The sequence below is a fragment of the Pseudophryne corroboree genome, chromosome 4, assembly GCF_028390025.1.
Source record: "Pseudophryne corroboree isolate aPseCor3 chromosome 4, aPseCor3.hap2, whole genome shotgun sequence".
NCBI lineage: Eukaryota > Metazoa > Chordata > Amphibia > Anura > Myobatrachidae > Pseudophryne > Pseudophryne corroboree.
Genome location: NC_086447.1, coordinates 505,960,026 through 505,979,230, shown reverse-complemented (window position 1 = coordinate 505,979,230; position 19,205 = coordinate 505,960,026). Strand labels below are relative to the sequence as shown.

At 46.4% G+C, this 19,205-nt stretch overlaps 1 protein-coding gene across 1 annotated transcript in view; it reads left to right on the top strand.

Moving 5' to 3' along the window:
- Window positions 1–2,668: 2,668 nt before the first annotated feature.
- LOC134910939 (amine sulfotransferase-like) overlaps window positions 2,669–19,205 on the top strand; it is a 146,644-nt gene continuing 130,107 nt past the window's right edge. Inside the window, exon 1 of the mRNA XM_063919331.1 lies at window positions 2,669–2,770. Coding sequence (XP_063775401.1) covers window positions 2,669–2,770 — 102 coding nt within the window. The remainder of the gene's footprint in view (window positions 2,771–19,205) is intronic.

The window sequence follows — 19,205 nt, the reverse complement described above, 5'->3', positions numbered from 1 at the left end:
GCAGGCGCACTGTGAACGTTGCGCATGCGCAGTTTGCGACTAATCGCTCTGTTGCAAAAAAATCTTACGAGCGAACAACTCGGAATGAGGGCCATTATTTCTCTGTGAGGTTGAGGATGTAAACACTGAAAGGGGGAATCTGAGGATAAGGATGACATCTTGCCACTATAGAGCCAGTTTGTGCAAGGAGAGATTAATTGCTTCTTTTTTGGTGGTGGCCCAAACAAGCCAATCATTTCAGCCACAGTCCTGTAGCTGAAATGATTGGTTTGTTAAAGTGTGCATTTACGATTTATACAACATAAGGGTGGGTGGGAGGGCCCAAGGACAATTCCATCTTGCACCTCTTTTTCTTCTTTTCATTATGTGCTCTTTGGGGCTTAGGTGATCATTCCGAGTTGTTCGCTAGCTGCATTCGTTCGCTGTGCAGCGATGAGGCAAAAAAACGGCACATGCATATGCAGCGCAATGCGCACACGTTGCATACTATTACAACGAACGATGCAGTTTTACACAGGGTCTAGCAATGCTTTTCAGTCACAGAGGCAGCCGCAGAGTGATTGACAGGAAGAGGGCGTTTCTGGGTGTCAACTGACCGTTTTCAGGGAGTGTTTGGAAAAACGTAGGCATGCCAGGAAAAATGCAGGTGTGGCAGGGCGTGTTTGTGACATCAAATCAGCAACTGAATTGTCTGAAGTGATCGCAAGCGCTGAGTAGGTTTGAAGCTACTCTGAAACTGCACACACTTTTTTTGTAGCCGCTCTGTGATCCCTTCGTTCATACTTCTGCTAAGCTAAAATACACTCCCAGTGGGCGGCGGCATAGCGTTTGCACGGTTGCTAAAAACTGCTAGCGAGCGACCAACTCGGAATGACCACCTTAGTTTTTAAAACTGCCAACCTGTCTGACACTGCAGTGCCACTCCTAGATGGTCCAGGTGTTTGTGCTGCCCAATTGGGTCGCTTAGCTTAGTCTTTCAGCTACCTCATTACATCTATTTCTCTTCTTTGCATTATGTGCTCTTTGGGGCCTAGTTTTTAAAACTGCCATCCTGTCTGACACTGCAGTGCCACTCCTAGATGGTTCAGGTGTTTGTGCTGCCCACTTGGGTCGCTTAGGTTAGTCATCCAGCTACTTCATTGCCCCTCTTTTTCTTCTTTGCATTATATGCTCTTTGGGGTCTAGTTTTTAAAACTGCCATCCTATCTGACGTTGCAGTGCCAGTCCTAGATGAGCCAGGTGTTTTGTGCCGCCCACTTTTGTCACTTAGCTTAGTCATCCAGCTACCTTATTGTACCTCTTTTTTTTCTTTGCATTATGTGCTCTTTGGGGCCTTGTTTTTAAAACTGCCATCCTGTTTGCCACGGCAGTGCGACTCCTAGATGGGCCAGGTGTTTGTGCCATTCACTTGTGTAGTTTAGCTTAGCCATCCAGCGACCTTGGTGCAACCTTTTGGCCTAAAAACAAAATATTGTAAGGTGTGAGATGTTCAGAATAGACTGGAAATTAGTGGAAATGAACGTTATTGAGGTTAATAATAACGTAGGATTAAAATTACCCCAAATTCTGTGATTTTAGCTGTTTTTATGTTTTTTTTTTAAATCATCCAGATCCAAAACCAAAACCCCGAAAGGGTGGTTTTGGCAAAACCAATCCAGATCCAAGTCACAAGCGGGGATCCAGATCCAAAACCAAAACACAAAACTCGAAAAGTGCCCACCGCACATCTCTCCTTTAAACAATGGGGGTAATTCCAAGTTGATCGCAGCAGGAATTTAGTTAGCAATTGGGCAAAACTGTGTGCACTGCAGGGGAGGCAGATTTAACATGTGCAGAGAGAGTTAGATTTGGGTGGGTTATTTTATTTCTGTGCAGGGTAAATACTGGCTGCTTTATTTTTACACTGCAAATTAGATTGCAGATTGAACACACCCCACCCAAATCTAACTCTCTCTGCACATGTTAAATCTGCCCCCAATAAGTATTAACAAATTCAATAATTGTTATTTTGTATACACCTGTTATAGTTCTAATGTACACAGCAGCTGATAATACATTTTCTTTACAAAGGAACAATTTGGACACAAAACAAGGCAAAGTAGAAGACAATGTTGACAACATGGCCAAAGCTCCATGGATTGAATGTAATTTGTACAACATTGGCCCTCATTCCGAGTTGTTCGCTCGCAAGGCGAATGTAGCAGAGTTACACACGCTAAGCCGCCGCCTACTGGGAGTGAATCTTAGCTTCTTAAAATTGCGACCGACGTACGCGCAATATTGCGATTACAAACGAGTTAGCAGTTTCAGAGTAGCTCCAGACTTACTCTGCCTGTGCGATCATTTCAGTGCTTGTCGTTCCTGGTTGACGTCACAAACACACCCAGCGTTCGCCCAGGCACTCCCACCGTTTCCCCGGCCACTCCTGCGTTTTTTCCGGAAACGGTAGCGTTTTCAGCCACACGCCCCTGAAACGCCGTGTATCCGCCCAGTAACACCCATTTCCTGTCAATCACATTACGATCGCCGGAGCGAAGAAAAAGCCGTGAGTAAAAATACTTTCTTCATAGTAAAGTTACTTGGCGCAGTCGCAGTGCGAACATTGCGCATGCGTACTAAGCGGATTTTCACTGCGATGCGATGAAAAATACCGAGCGAACAACTCGGAATGAGGGCCCTTGATTTTGACAGCCGCCCCTCTCCTCGCCTCTTCACATCACACCTACCTTATTATCTGATGCCGAAGGATCTGAGGAACAAGATAGGAAAAGTAGGTACATTATATAAATGTAGCAGTCTGTATGTTGAATATGCTGGTATAGTGTGTTAGCTTCAGTAGATGTTTGTAGCCAGTGTTGGACTGTGATAATAGAGAAATCCACTGACCAGGAACACCACATCTTGTCCTGCACATTCATGAGTGCAATGGGGTAGTCGGACTAATTTAAGCACTTGTCACCCCTGTGGAAATGCACTATTTTATTTTCCCATCAGTCCTCTTACTGTATATCCCACAAAGTGAAATTGTTTGCAGTGCTACTAGCATCGGCCGCTGCTGATTGGCTGCCGGTCCACGAGTTGTGATTGGCTCGCAGACAGCAGGAACTTTAAAATGCCGCAGCGCTGTCTTCATGGCGCTTGGCAGGCTGCCGGACCACAATCTGCTAGCGGAGATAGGGACATTCAAAATGCCGCCGCAGCAGCGCTGTCTTCACGCTGCTGGTCCACAGTCTGCTCTCAGGCCCCCCTGTCTATCCGGGCCCGGGACGCCAGTACCCGCAGTACCCCCTTGATGGCGGCCCTGTCTGTAGGTGCCAACATCTCTGCCCTTCCCATTTGTTCCCTTCACCTTCCTGTGCCTTCCCGAATGCCTTTCTCCTATCTGTGCCAGTGGCTCTCCCTTTTCTATCACTGTGTGTTTGTTTCTTTCTTTCCCTCTCTGGGTGTATCTGACTCACTTCTGTGTTCCCACCAATCTTTCCTTGCCCACCCCTTTTGGGTTTGTGTTTCTCTGCATTGTTTGCATTTACTTTTTTTTCTCACATTTTTTTTTCTCCCTCCCTTTACCCCTCTTAATATATCTACCCCAACCATTTTCTGCCCCTCACAATTTTTCTTTTGCCCATCACCATCTCCTGCATCCCCTAAATCGTCCACGTCTCTTCTCTTTGCCATTTGTTTTCTACTTCTCTTCTGCTGAAGTAGCTCAAGTCCTGAGGCAAGCAGAAGCAAAGTGAAAGAACCCCACATTGTGCCTACCTGTCATCTCTCAGGCACATTAATCTTATGACTTGTAAACTACAGGAGAGCTACATGTGCCGGCATGCTCTGGAATCCAGGGTACAATGTATACTTTATGGAGTAGGGTTTAACTACTTAACTGGAATGGTCATATCACATGCGACTGCACTGCCCCACTGTGTCCCCAGCTTTTGACAAGGAGATCCATTCTATGGCTGTGCATAATATAATATTTAAATATTTAAAAAAAATACTTTTTAAACTATATTAAATAAAAAAAATGGAAAAAAAAAACAATTTTATGAACAGTTTTGAAGGGTAAAATTGTCAGTTAAGTGGTTTTAAAGCATTGGGAAATATATAAGTGGATAACACCTGCAAGATAACTGTGAACAAAGGAAATAAAATAGGATGCTGTCAGAAACCAAAGTAATATGAGCACAAAGTCTAGAAACACAAATCACAAATGTGTATGGGATATACAGAAGTGGAATGTATACTCATTCTGGAATGATGTCCGAAGGCTTAACAGGGTAGTTCCTTTAATCAGTATGACTTCTCCAGACATTAAAAATTGGCTTGTATTAGTGATTCCACTTATTCCTCAGTGTAGTGGTGCTCCTGAAATGACTAATATAGTAAGTGGAAGAATCACAACAAGTTCCTAGTCTATTACCTTTCGTACAAAGAGGGTTATACGCTAGGATTTTCTTGTGTTAGGTCTGTTAAGCTTTTGGACATTCATTCCATATACAGTATTCCAGACTTTTCATTTTCACATATCTAGACTGTTTTCCTGGATTTTCTGTTAATGTATGTATTTTCCAGCGCTTTAAGTCCTACTTCATAGTTCATATATTATATAGTGTTTTGTTTCAGCAGTTTAATATTTGCAATAGTTTGACTGAAGCAGCAAGGTTTAAGTGCTTCATCTAGTGGAAATATACTTTCCTGGCCACACTGTCTGTAGTCCACCTGTAAAGAATAATGTAAAAAAAAAAACCACACCCATTAAATAAAATACTTTAAATAAAAACTCCTGCACATGTTCCCACATTTTACAATTTATTTCTTGTACTAGGCGATTCATCACACCCTACGGGCGCTCTTCACACCGTCGTGAGGAGCTATGCCCCCTTAACCATTACACGCTCTTGTGGCGTGCAATAGTTGTATTATATGGAGTATTACCTCCAATCATAATTGTGTGAGTGGTTAAATATTGCACGGATAAAGGGCGTGCAATGGTTAAGGGGTCTAAGCCCCTTGCAACTGCGTGAACAGCGCACGCAGGACCTGATGAATCACCTAGTAGGTGCTGTGGTTGGGGAAGTGGCGGGTGCGGGGGAGATGCGGATGGGGGCCGAGGGTGCCACGGGTCGGGGAGGGGTGGTAGCGGGTATGATGTGGGTGGGGGAGGGGCTGGTGCAGTGGTGAGGGAGGGGCGGGTGCCATGGGTGGGGGAGGGGTGGTTGCAGGGGTGCTGCAGGTGGGGGAGGGGGTCCAGAGCCACCGTGGGTGGTGGAGGAGGGGTGTGCAGGTGCCGCTGATGGGGCCTGGAGGTACTGCGAGTGGGGGAGGGGCGGGTAATGCTTCTCCTGCTTCTCCTCCTGGAAGAAGCTAGGCTACTGTCCTCCCTTTGGCAGTGGCTCTGCCAGAGACTCGCACAGCAGCCAAGCAGCCAATCACTATTGTTAGCGACGGTGTCCCAACGAACTGCATTACAGGGAAGAAGATGCACTCGATAAACTACAGCTCCCAGCAGCCCTTAGCGCCTGAATGCTTCGGCGCTAAGGGTTGCTGGGCGCTGTAGTTTATTTAGTGCGTATACTTCCCTGTAATGCGGCACGTTGGGACACCGGCGCTAACAGCAGTGACTGGCTGGCAGAACTGACTGACTCGCTGAATCAATGTAAAAGGTGAGAGTGCTGTGCAGTGTCAGTGCCTCTGAGGATCTGTGTGCGGCTGTGGCGGGGAGGAACTTCTGTGACATCACGCGCAGAGGAGGCTCCGGGGCTCAGAGAGTTTGTTGCGCTGGGAGGGCTATGAAAGCCTTCCGCTGTGCCGCTTTCATACACATCTATGCCGGTGGCCGCAGCAGCTTTTGTTCCACGTGCGCCGCGGCTAGGGAGTGGGGATTGTTCATGCCGGAGGGGGTAGGTGGACTGGCAGCTGAACGTTGCGTTGGCCGGACCGCGGCCACAAAACGGCAGGAAAATGCCGCCGTGCAGCCCCCTCCCGCCCAACAACTGCCTCTGCCTGTCAATCAGGCAGAGGTGATCGCTAGGCATGTGCCGGCGCACTGCGGCGCCGGCACATGTGCAGTTCTGACCTGATCGCTGCACTGCAGCTAGCGAACAGGTCATAATTACCCCCATAGGGCAGTGCAGTTGAAGGTTTTTTTTCCCCTATCTACAGCACAGAGACTTGCTGCAGACGCAGTGGCATACCCTCCAGCTGTACCTTTTTGGCAGGTACAGTACCTTTTTTTATGGTCTGTACCAATTTGTTGCTCTCCAAACTTCCATTGAAAGTATAGGAAAAGGGGCATGGTCACGCCACTGTACCCATGACCACGCCCCCTTTTGGAATTTGTAGCGATTTTTATGTGTAAAGTGTTGGAGGGTATGTTGCTGCAGATGCAGTGGGCATATTTTGGGGTGTGAAGCTGGAGCTGCAGCTCCTTCAGCCCCACTGTAAATCTTGCTCTGGGAACACAAAGCAGCCAAAGGACAAAGCCTCCCATTGGATGTAACCTGTGTGGGAGGGCATTTCTCACCCAATCAGCTGTGGACTGGGTGTGATAGACCTGCTGCTAACCCAGTGAGAGCTCCTAGCCACGCCCAGCATTATCCACACAGTCACAGAGTGACAGATCTGGGCAATGATATAGGAGATGTGAAGGCATTGAATGGGAGCAGCATTTGGAAGGCATGCTGTTCCTTGTAGTGCTAATGGGAGATCCTGGGGGTGGCTCCCAGGTAAGCTAGCCCTCTGTGCATTTTAGTATAAGCCTTTATCATGAGGCCTTACTGTATACAAATCACATGGCCCTATGTGGGCACTGCCATTAAGTAGTGTAAGGACTGCTGATATCGGAGAAGCCTTGACGCGGCCAGCAGCCAAACATGTTTTTCTATTACCAGATAGTTTCAGGTATTGTTACAGGTAATTTTTAGTGTGCTGGGGGGATACCAGGGGGAGAAAAAGCATCCCCTCTCTGTCTGCGATTTATTGCTTACCTATTTCCAAATGTGCATGTCATCTTCATTCCATGTAGCCAGATTAATGAGGGGAAGCAGAAGCCCCACAAAAAGCTGGATCAAGGGATGGATTGCCATCAGCAGCATGCTACCAGCAAATAAAAAATAAATAAATAGTGCTTATACAGGTGGAAGAAGGAAGCTTTCTTCAACTGATGCAAATCGCTCAGAATAGGTGATCTACAGTATTTGTTAGCATGTGCAGTCTGTCAGGTTCTGGCAGTACATAAACTACAGTATGTGCCAGTGGCCAGCTCACAGGGCTGGAGGATGGAGAAACTAAACAGAGGGATAACCCCAGGCAGCCCATGGAGTTGAACATAAGTAGGGAATGGCAGACAGCCAGGGCAGCTGGAAGATATAACATAATGTATAAGCATAAACACACACAGGAATAACACTTGAAACCTAAACTATTCAAGCAAGTATCATCAGTTATGGATTTAATTATAACCCCTACATCATCAATGTGAAATTAAAGGGGTTAATTTTTTTGACAGGGTAGTTACGATGATGTTGGAGTAAATTATTTTTGAGGATGGGCTAATTAATGATGAAGTGATAATATTGTGTGGAGTCCACCTGCAGTAGTAATAACATACTACATACAAACACTACTACAGATGGACTGGGTTGAAGCCACAAAGTGAATTCACCAAATCTCCACAACAAACACCTAGGGGTATATTTACTAAAATTCGTACTTGTACCGATTTGGAGGGAGATTCATCACGAATGACATCGAATGTGTAATTGTGGAACTTTTTGAATTTATTACGACTAATTTACTAAGCTGTCGTATTTTTTTTTCCGTGTTTTCCGATGTCGATGTCATTCGTAGTTTTGTAAGGTAGAATGCGGCCGATTTAGTTGTTTTGCGGCCGTGTTATGAGTTTTTTTTACGACTGCATCACATTTTGGTTACGGCAGTGTTTGTCTGTTCACGGCCGCGTTTTTTTCCTAAGTTTCGTTTTTGTCACTCGTCCGTGATTGGTTTGATTCATGATGGAGGAGTGTCTGTGCACATTACTATAAAAACGCCCCAAACCGTCAGCACCTCGTGGGTTTAGCTAGTGGAGAGGTGAGAGGAAGGTGTGTTCGGAGTTGGAGAGTTGTTTGGAGTTTGTGGAGGATTTGAGGAGGTTCTTTGCGATTGTTGAGTGCTGTACTGTGTGTGTAAGTAGTCTTGTCATACTTGTTGAGTAGTTATTTAAAAGTTTGTTTACTTTTTTGTCATTGTATTTTAGTTAACGTCTATTGTCATTGTTTGTGAGTGAGTGAGTGAGTGAGTGAGTAAGTGTGTGTGTGTTTGGTGTGTGGTGTGTAGTGGTAGTGGAGGAGTGTGTTTACTGTTTTTTTTTTCAGTGTTATTTGTTGTTTGTCCTGATTATGTCCCAGTCAGAGGTGAGTGAGAGGGAGGAGGTGAGTGAGGTGGAGGAGGTGAGTGAGAGGGAGGAGGTTAGAGAGGTGGAGGAGGTTAGTGAGGTGGAGGAGGTTAGTGAGGAGGAGGGGGTGGCTGCTGCTGCGGCCTCCAGTGATAGTGATGGTGTTGTGGCTCCGCAGCCATGCACCACTACAAAGACTGGCCGCAATGTCAAATATAGCTATGCTGAAAATATGGCTTTGGTGCGGGAGCTGATGAGGCATCATCGGCAATTGTTTGGCCATGATGCTGCAAAGGTGTCATCACGCAGTAAGAGTGTTCTGTGGGGGAAGGTCATTGCGGCTGTGAATAGTGAGGGTGTGGTGAGGCGGACCGAGGACACGTGCCATAAGCGTTTTTACGACATAAAGCACCGTGTCAAGACGAAGATGGCCAAGGAGGCTAAATCGGCCCGCCAAACCGGGGGTGGACACCCCTTCTGTGCATCTTACCGAGATTGGGAGGAGCCTGTGCGTGCACTCATTCCGCAAGAAGTGGTTGGTGCCACTCATGTCCGGGATTCGGATCGGCCAAGGCAGGATGGTGAGTTATTTATGTTTACTTATAAACAATTTAAGCATGTGTGCTTTGTCCTTAGTTGTCTGAAATGTCTTCTAGCTAATTGTGGTTGTCAGTTTGTTCATTCTTCTAATGTGTTGGTGATGTAGTACTTTTTTTTTTTTTTATTGAAAAAATCTTACTGGTTGCCTTGGAGTTTTTCTGGTGTTGTAAGTCAAAAGTAAATGTTTGTAGGTGTGTTTTCATGCTTTTAAAGTTTAATTTTTGAAACAAAGGATTTTTGGAAATACATTTCATATCATTTATGATTATTGTGTGTTGTTATGGGTTGCCCTTTCTTTGCTTGATGTGTTTTTGAATGCATATTTGGTTGTGATGTTTCAAATTTTTCCAAGATATTTTTGACTAGTGTTTTATTATTATTTTGCAAAATTGAGACCTTAGCGTGCAATATTGTGGTTGTGTCAAGCTACGACGTTTTGTTTTTAAGTAGTATAATTGTTTGCATTATGCGCCTTTGTGTATTGTATTTTTGTCATAATTTTTGTAAATTTAAAGAATACCAACCCAATGACGTCAGGCATAAAAGCATAAGCATCGTTTAGTTTAATTCTCATCAGGTACCACATATGTTAACATCACAATAAGGAATTTGGGAAAAAATTAGAGATGAGCGCCTGAAATTTTTCGGGTTTTGTGTTTTGGTTTTGGGTTCGGTTCCGCGGCCGTGTTTTGGGTTCGAACGCGTTTTGGCAAAACCTCACCGAATTTTTTTTGTCGGATTCGGGTGTGCTTTGGATTCGGGTGTTTTTTTCAAAAAACACTAAAAAACAGCTTAAATCATAGAATTTGGGGGTCATTTTGATCCCAAAGTATTATTAACCTCAAAAACCATAATTTACACTCATTTTCAGTCTATTCTGAATACCTCACACCTCACAATATTATTTTTAGTCCTAAAATTTGCACCGAGGTCGCTGTGTGAGTAAGATAAGCGACCCTAGTGGCCGACACAAACACCGGGCCCATCTAGGAGTGGCACTGCAGTGTCACGCAGGATGTCCCTTCCAAAAAACCCTCCCCAAACAGCACATGACGCAAAGAAAAAAAGAGGCGCAATGAGGTAGCTGTGTGAGTAAGATTAGCGACCCTAGTGGCCGACACAAACACCGGGCCCATCTAGGAGTGTCACTGCAGTGTCACGCAGGATGGCCCTTCCAAAAAACCCTCCCCAAACAGCACATGACGCAAAGAAAAAAAGAGGCGCAATGAGGTAGCTGTGTGAGTAAGATTAGCGACCCTAGTGGCCGACACAAACACCGGGCCCATCTAGGAGTGGCACTGCAGTGTCACGCAGGATGTCCCTTCCAAAAAACCCTCCCCAAACAGCACATGACGCAAAGAAAAAAAGAGGCGCAATGAGGTAGCTGACTGTGTGAGTAAGATTAGCGACCCTAGTGGCCGACACAAACACCGGGCCCATTTAGGAGTGGCACTGCAGTGTCACGCAGGATGTCCCTTCCAAAAAACCCTCCCCAATCAGCACATGATGCAAAGAAAAAGAAAAGAAAAAAGAGGTGCAAGATGGAATTGTCCTTGGGCCCTCCCACCCACCCTTATGTTGTATAAACAAAACAGGACATGCACACTTTAACCAACCCATCATTTCAGTGACAGGGTCTGCCACACGACTGTGACTGATATGACGGGTTGGTTTGGACCCCCCCAAAAAAAGAAGCAATTAATCTCTCCTTGCACAAACTGGCTCTACAGAGGCAAGATGTCCACCTCATCATCACCCTCCGATATATCACCGTGTACATCCCCCTCCTCACAGATTATCAATTCGTCCCCACTGGAATCCACCATCTCAGCTCCCTGTGTACTTTGTGGAGGCAATTGCTGCTGGTCAATGTCTCCGCGGAGGAATTGATTATAATTAATTTTAATGAACATCATCTTCTCCACATTTTCTGGATGTAACCTCGTACGCCGATTGCTGACAAGGTGAGCGGCGGCACTAAACACTCTTTCGGAGTACACACTTGTGGGAGGGCAACTTAGGTAGAATAAAGCCAGTTTGTGCAAGGGCCTCCAAATTGCCTCTTTTTCCTGCCAGTATAAGTACGGACTGTGTGACGTGCCTACTTGGATGCGGTCACTCATATAATCCTCCACCATTCTATCAATGTTGAGAGAATCATATGCAGTGACAGTAGACGACATGTCCGTAATCGTTGTCAGGTCCTTCAGTCCGGACCAGATGTCAGCATCAGCAGTCGCTCCAGACTGCCCTGCATCACCGCCAGCAGGTGGGCTCGGAATTCTGAGCCTTTTCCTCGCACCCCCAGTTGCGGGAGAATGTGAAGGAGGAGATGTTGACAGGTCGCGTTCCGCTTGACTTGACAATTTTGTCACCAGCAGGTCTTTCAACCCCAGCAGACTTGTGTCTGCCGGAAAGAGAGATCCAAGGTAGGCTTTAAATCTAGGATCGAGCACGGTGGCCAAAATGTAGTGCTCTGATTTCAACAGATTGACCACCCGTGAATCCTTGTTAAGCGAATTAAGGGCTCCATCCACAAGTCCCACATGCCTAGCGGAATCGCTCCGTGTTAGCTCCTCCTTCAATGTCTCCAGCTTCTTCTGCAAAAGCCTGATGAGGGGAATGACCTGACTCAGGCTGGCAGTGTCTGAACTGACTTCACGTGTGGCAAGTTCAAAGGGCATCAGAACCTTGCACAACGTTGAAATCATTCTCCACTGCGCTTGAGACAGGTGCATTCCACCTACTATATCGTGCTCAATTGTATAGGCTTGAATGGCCTTTTGCTGCTCCTCCAACCTCTGAAGCATATAGAGGGTTGAATTCCACCTCGTTACCACTTCTTGCTTCAGATGATGGCAGGGCAGGTTCAGTAGTTTTTGGTGGTGCTCCAGTCTTCTGTACGTGGTGCCTGTACGCCGAAAGTGTCCCGCAATTCTTCTGGCCACCGACAGCATCTCTTGCACGCCCCTGTCGTTTTTAAAATAATTCTGCACCACCAAATTCAAGGTATGTGCAAAACATGGGACGTGCTGGAATTTGCCCATATTTAATGCACACACAATATTGCTGGCGTTGTCCGATGCCACAAATCCACAGGAGAGTCCAATTGGGGTAAGCCATTCCGCGATGATCTTCCTCAGTTGCCGTAAGAGGTTTTCAGCTGTGTGCGTATTCTGGAAAGCGGTGATACAAAGCGTAGCCTGCCTAGGAAAGAGTTGGCGTTTGCGAGATGCTGCTACTGGTGCCGCCGCTGCTGTTCTTGCGGCGGGAGTCCATACATCTACCCAGTGGGCTGTCACAGTCATATAGTCCTGACCCTGCCCTGCTCCACTTGTCCACATGTCCGTGGTTAAGTGGACATTGGGTACAACTGCATTTTTTAGGACACTGGTGAGTCTTTTTCTGACGTCCGTGTACATTCTCGGTATCGCCTGCCTAGAGAAGTGGAACCTAGATGGTATTTGGTAACGGGGGCACACTGCCTCAATAAATTGTCTAGTTCCCTGTGAACTAACGGCGGATACCGGACGCACGTCTAACACCAACATAGTTGTCAAGGCCTCAGTTATCCGCTTTGCAGCAGGATGACTGCTGTGATATTTCATCTTCCTCGCAAAGGACTGTTGGACAGTCAATTGCTTACTGGAAGTAGTACAAGTGGGCTTACGACTTCCCCTCTGGGATGACCATCGACTCCCAGCAGCAACAACAGCAGCGCCAGCAGCAGTAGGCGTTACACGCAAGGATGCATCGGAGGAATCCCAGGCAGGAGAGGACTCGTCAGAATTGCCAGTGACATGGCCTGCAGGACTATTGGCATTCCTGGGGAAGGAGGAAATTGACACTGAGGGAGTTGGTGGGGAGGTTTGCGTGAGCTTGGTTACAAGAGGAAGGGATTTACTGGTCAGTGGACTGCTTCCGCTGTCGCCCAAAGTTTTTGAACTTGTCACTGACTTATTATGAATGCGCTGCAGGTGACGTATAAGGGAGGATGTTCCGAGGTGGTTAACGTCCTTACCCCTACTTATTACAGCTTGACAAAGGCAACACACGGCTTGACACCTGTTGTCCGCTTTTCTGTTGAAATACCTCCACACTGAAGAGCTGATTTTTTTGGTATTTTCACCAGGCATGTCAACGGCCATATTCCTCCCACGGACAACAGGTGTCTCCCCGGGTGCCTGACTTAAACAAACCACCTCACCATCAGAATCCTCCTGGTCAATTTCCTCCCCAGCGCCAGCAACACCCATATCCTCCTCATCCTGGTGTACTTCAACATCTTCATCTTCAATCTGACTATCAGGAACTGGACTGCGGGTGCTCCTTCCAGCACTTGCAGGGGGCGTGCAAATGGTGGAAGGCGCATGCTCTTCACGTCCAGTGTTGGGAAGGTCAGGCATCGCAACCGACACAATTGGACTCTCCTTGTGGATTTGGGATTTCGAAGAACGCACAGTTCTTTGCGGTGCTTTTGCCAGCTTGAGTCTTTTCAGTTTTCTAGCGAGAGGCTGAGTGCTTCCATCCTCATGTGAAGCTGAACCACTAGCCATGAACATAGGCCAGGGCCTCAGCCGTTCCTTGCCACTCCGTGTGGTAAATGGCATATTGGCAAGTTTACGCTTCTCCTCCGACAATTTTATTTTAGGTTTTGGAGTCCTTTTTTTACTGATATTTGGTGTTTTGGATTTGACATGCTCTGTACTATGACATTGGGCATCGGCCTTGGCAGACGACGTTGCTGGCATTTCATCGTCTCGGCCATGACTAGTGGCAGCAGCTTCAGCACGAGGTGGAAGTGGATCTTGATCTTTCCCTAATTTTGGAACCTCAACATTTTTGTTCTCCATATTTTAATAGGCACAACTAAAAGGCACCTCAGGTAAACAATGGAGATGGATACTAGTATACAATTATGGACTGCCTGCCGAGTGCAGACACAGAGGTAGCCACAGCCGTGAACTACCGTACTGTACTGTGTCTGCTGCTAATATAGACTGGTTGATAAAGAGATGTCTATGTAACTATGTATGTATAAAGAAGAAAGAAAAAAAAACCACGGTTAGGTGGTATACAATTATGGACGGACTGCCTGCCGAGTGCAGACACAGAGGTAGCCACAGCCGTGAACTACCGTACTGTACTGTGTCTGCTGCTAATAATATAGACTGGTTGATAAAGAGATGTCGTAGTAGTATGTATGTATAAAGAAGAAAGAAAAAAAAACCACGGTTAGGTGGTATACAATTATGGACGGACTGCCTGCCGAGTGCAGACACAGAGGTAGCCACAGCCGTGAACTACCGTACTGTACTGTGTCTGCTGCTAATATAGACTGGTTGATAAAGAGATGTCTATGTAACTATGTATGTATAAAGAAGAAAGAAAAAAAAACCACGGTTAGGTGGTATACAATTATGGACGGACTGCCTGCCGAGTGCAGACACAGAGGTAGCCACAGCCGCGAACTACCGTACTGTACTGTGTCTGCTGCTAATATAGACTGGTTGATAAAGAGATGTCTATGTAACTATGTATGTATAAAGAAGAAAGAAAAAAAAACCACGGTTAGGTGGTATACAATTATGGACGGACTGCCTGCCAAGTGCAGACACAGAGGTAGCCACAGCCGTGAACTACCGTACTGTACTGTGTCTGCTGCTAATATAGACTGGTTGATAAAGAGATGTCTATGTAACTATGTATGTATAAAGAAGAAAGAAAAAAAAACCACGGTTAGGTGGTATACAATTATGGACGGACTGCCTGCCGAGTGCAGACACAGAGGTAGCCACAGCCGTGAACTACCGTACTGTACTGTGTCTGCTGCTAATATAGACTGGTTGATAAAGAGATGTCTATGTAACTATGTATGTATAAAGAAGAAAGAAAAAATAACCACGGTTAGGTGGTATACAATTATGGACGGACTGCCTGCCGAGTGCAGACACAGAGGTAGCCACAGCCGTGAACTACCGTACTGTACTGTGTCTGCTGCTAATATAGACTGGTTGATAAAGAGATGTCTATGTAACTATGTATGTATAAAGAAGAAAGAAAAAAAAACCACGGTTAGGTGGTATACAATTATGGACGGACTGCCTGCCGAGTGCAGACACAGAGGTAGCCACAGCCGTGAACTACCGTACTGTACTGTGTCTGCTGCTAATATAGACTGGTTGATAAAGAGATGTCGTAGTAGTATGTATGTATAAAGAAGAAAAAAAAACCACGGTTAGGTGGTATACAATTATGGACGGACTGCCTGCCGAGTGCAGACACAGAGGTAGCCACAGCCGTGAACTACCGTACTGTGTCTGCTGCGACTGGATGATAAATGATATAAAAAATATATATATATCACTACTGCAGCCGGACAGGTATATATTATATATTATATAATGACGGACCTGCTGGACACTGTCTGTCAGCAGAATGAGTTTTATTTTTATAGAATAAAAAAAAAAACAACACACAAGTGAAGTCACACGACGAGTGTTTAACTTTTTCAGGCAATCACAATATAAGTATACTACTAACTATACTGGTGGTCAGTGTGGTCAGGTCACTGGTCAGTCACACTGGCAGTGGCACTCCTGCAGCAAAAGTGTGCACTGTTTAATTTTAATATAATATTATGTACTCCTGGCTCCTGCTATAACCTATAACTGGCACTGCAGTGCTCCCCAGTCTCCCCCACAATTATAAGCTGTGTGAGCTGAGCAGTCAGACAGATATATAATATATATAGATGATGCAGCACACTGGGCTGAGCCTGAGCAGTGCACACAGATATGGTATGTGACTGAGTCACTGTGTGTATCGCTTTTTTCAGGCAGAGAACGGATATATTAAATAAACTGCACTGTCTGGTGGTCACTCACTATATAATATTATGTACTCCTGGCTCCTGCTATAACCTATAACTGGCACTGCAGTGCTCCCCAGTCTCCCCCACAATTATAAGCTGTGTGAGCTGAGCAGTCAGACAGATATATAATATATATAGTAGAGATGAGCGCCTGAAATTTTTCGGGTTTTGTGTTTTGGTTTTGGGTTCGGTTCCGCGGCCGTGTTTTGGGTTCGAACGCGTTTTGGCAAAACCTCACCGAATTATTTTTGTCGGATTCGGGTGTGTTTTGGATTCGGGTGTTTTTTTCCAAAAACACTAAAAAACAGCTTAAATCATAGAATTTGGGGGTCATTTTGATCCCAAAGTATTATTAACCTCAAAAACCATAATTTACACTCATTTTCAGTCTATTCTGAATACCTCACACCTCACAATATTATTTTTAGTCCTAAAATTTGCACCGAGGTCGCTGTGTGAGTAAGATAAGCGACCCTAGTGGCCGACACAAACACCGGGCCCATCTAGGAGTGGCACTGCAGTGTCACGCAGGATGTCCCTTCCAAAAAACCCTCCCCAAACAGCACATGACGCAAAGAAAAAAAGAGGCGCAATGAGGTAGCTGTGTGAGTAAGATTAGCGACCCTAGTGGCCGACACAAACACCGGGCCCATCTAGGAGTGGCACTGCAGTGTCACGCAGGATGGCCCTTCCAAAAAACCCTCCCCAAACAGCACATGACTCAAAGAAAAAAAGAGGCGCTATGAGGTAGCTGACTGTGTGAGTAAGATTAGCGACCCTAGTGGCCGACACAAACACCGGGCCCATCTAGGAGTGGCACTGCAGTGTCACGCAGGATGGCCCTTCCAAAAAACCCTCCCCAAATAGCACATGACGCAAAGAAAAAAAGAGGCGCAATGAGGTAGCTGACTGTGTGAGTAAGATTAGCGACCCTAGTGGCCGACACAAACACCGGGCCCATCTAGGAGTGTCACTGCAGTGTCACGCAGGATGTCCCTTCCAAAAAACCCTCCCCAAACAGCACATGACGCAAAGAAAAAAAGAGGCGCAATGAGGTAGCTGTGTGAGTAAGATTAGCGACCCTAGTGGCCGACACAAACACCGGGCCCATCTAGGAGTGGCACTGCAGTGTCACGCAGGATGTCCCTTCCAAAAAACCCTCCCCAAACAGCACATGACGCAAAGAAAAAAAGAGGCGCAATGAGGTAGCTGACTGTGTGAGTAAGATTAGCGACCCTAGTGGCCGACACAAACACCGGGCCCATTTAGGAGTGGCACTGCAGTGTCACGCAGGTTGTCCCTTCCAAAAAACCCTCCCCAATCAGCACATGATGCAAAGAAAAAGAAAAGAAAAAAGAGGTGCAAGATGGAATTATCCTTGGGCCCTCCCACCCACCCTTATGTTGTATAAACAAAACAGGACATGCACACTTTAACCAACCCATCATTTCAGTGACAGGGTCTGCCACACGACTGTGACTGATATGACGGGTTGGTTTGGACCCCCCCCAAAAAAGAAGCAATTAATCTCTCCTTGCACAAACTGGCTCTACAGAGGCAAGATGTCCACCTCATCTTCACCCTCCGATATATCACCGTGTACATCCCCCTCCTCACAGATTATCAATTCGTCCCCACTGGAATCCACCATCTCAGCTCCCTGTGTACTTTGTGGAGGCAATTGCTGCTGGTCAATGTCTCCGCGGAGGAATTGATTATAATTCATTTTAATGAACATCATCTTCTCCACATTTTCTGGATGTAACCTCGTACGCCGATTGCTGACAAGGTGAGCGGCGGCACTAAACACTCTTTCGGAGTACACACTTGTGGGAGGGCAACTTAGGTAGAATAAAGCTAGTTTGTGCAAGGGCCTCCAAATTGCCTCTTTTTCCTGCCAGTATAAGTACGGACTGTGTGACGTGCCTACTTGGATGCGGTCACTCATATAATCCTCCACCATTCTATCAATGTTGAGAGAATCATATGCAGTGACAGTAGACGACATGTCCGTAATCGTTGTCAGGTCCTTCAGTCCGGACCAGATGTCAGCATCAGCAGTCGCTCCAGACTGCCCTGCATCACCGCCAGCGGGTGGGCTCGGAATTCTGAGCCTTTTCCTCGCACCCCCAGTTGCGGGAGAATGTGAAGGAGGAGATGTTGACAGGTCGCGTTCCGCTTGACTTGACAATTTTGTCACCAGCAGGTCTTTCAACCCCAGCAGACTTGTGTCTGCCGGAAAGAGAGATCCAAGGTAGGCTTTAAATCTAGGATCGAGCACGGTGGCCAAAATGTAGTGCTCTGATTTCAACAGATTGACCACCCGTGAATCCTTGTTAAGCGAATTAAGGGCTCCATCCACAAGTCCCACATGCCTAGCGGAATCGCTCCGTGTTAGCTCCTCCTTCAATGCCTCCAGCTTCTTCTGCAAAAGCCTGATGAGGGGAATGACCTGACTCAGGCTGGCAGTGTCTGAACTGACTTCACGTGTGGCAAGTTCAAAGGGCATCAGAACCTTGCACAACGTTGAAATCATTCTCCACTGCGCTTGAGACAGGTGCATTCCACCTACTATATCGTGCTCAATTGTATAGGCTTGAATGGCCTTTTGCTGCTCCTCCAACCTCTGAAGCATATAGAGGGTTGAATTCCACCTCGTTACCACTTCTTGCTTCAGATGATGGCAGGGCAGGTTCAGTAGTTTTTGGTGGTGCTCCAGTCTTCTGTACGTGGTGCCTGTACGCCGAAAGTGTCCCGCAATTCTTCTGGCCACCGACAGCATCTCTTGCACGCCCCTGTCGTTTTTAAAATAATTCTGCACCACCAAATTCAAGGTATGTGCAAAACATGGGACGTGCTGGAATTTGCCCATATTTAATGCACACACAATATTGCTGGCGTTGTCCGATGCCACAAATCCACAGGAGAGTCCAATTGGGGTAAGCCATTCCGCGATGATCTTCCTCAGTTGCCGTAAGAGGTTTTCAGCTGTGTGCGTATTCTGGAAAGCGGTGATACAAAGCGTAGCCTGCCTAGGAAAGAGTTGGCGTTTGCGAGATGCTGCTACTGGTGCCGCCGCTGCTGTTCTTGCGGCGGGAGTCCATACATCTACCCAGTGGGCTGTCACAGTCATATAGTCCTGACCCTGCCCTGCTCCACTTGTCCACATGTCCGTGGTTAAGTGGACATTGGGTACAACTGCATTTTTTAGGAGACTGGTGAGTCTTTTTCTGACGTCCGTGTACATTCTCGGTATCGCCTGCCTAGAGAAGTGGAACCTAGATGGTATTTGGTAACGGGGGCACACTGCCTCAATAAATTGTCTAGTTCCCTGTGAACTAA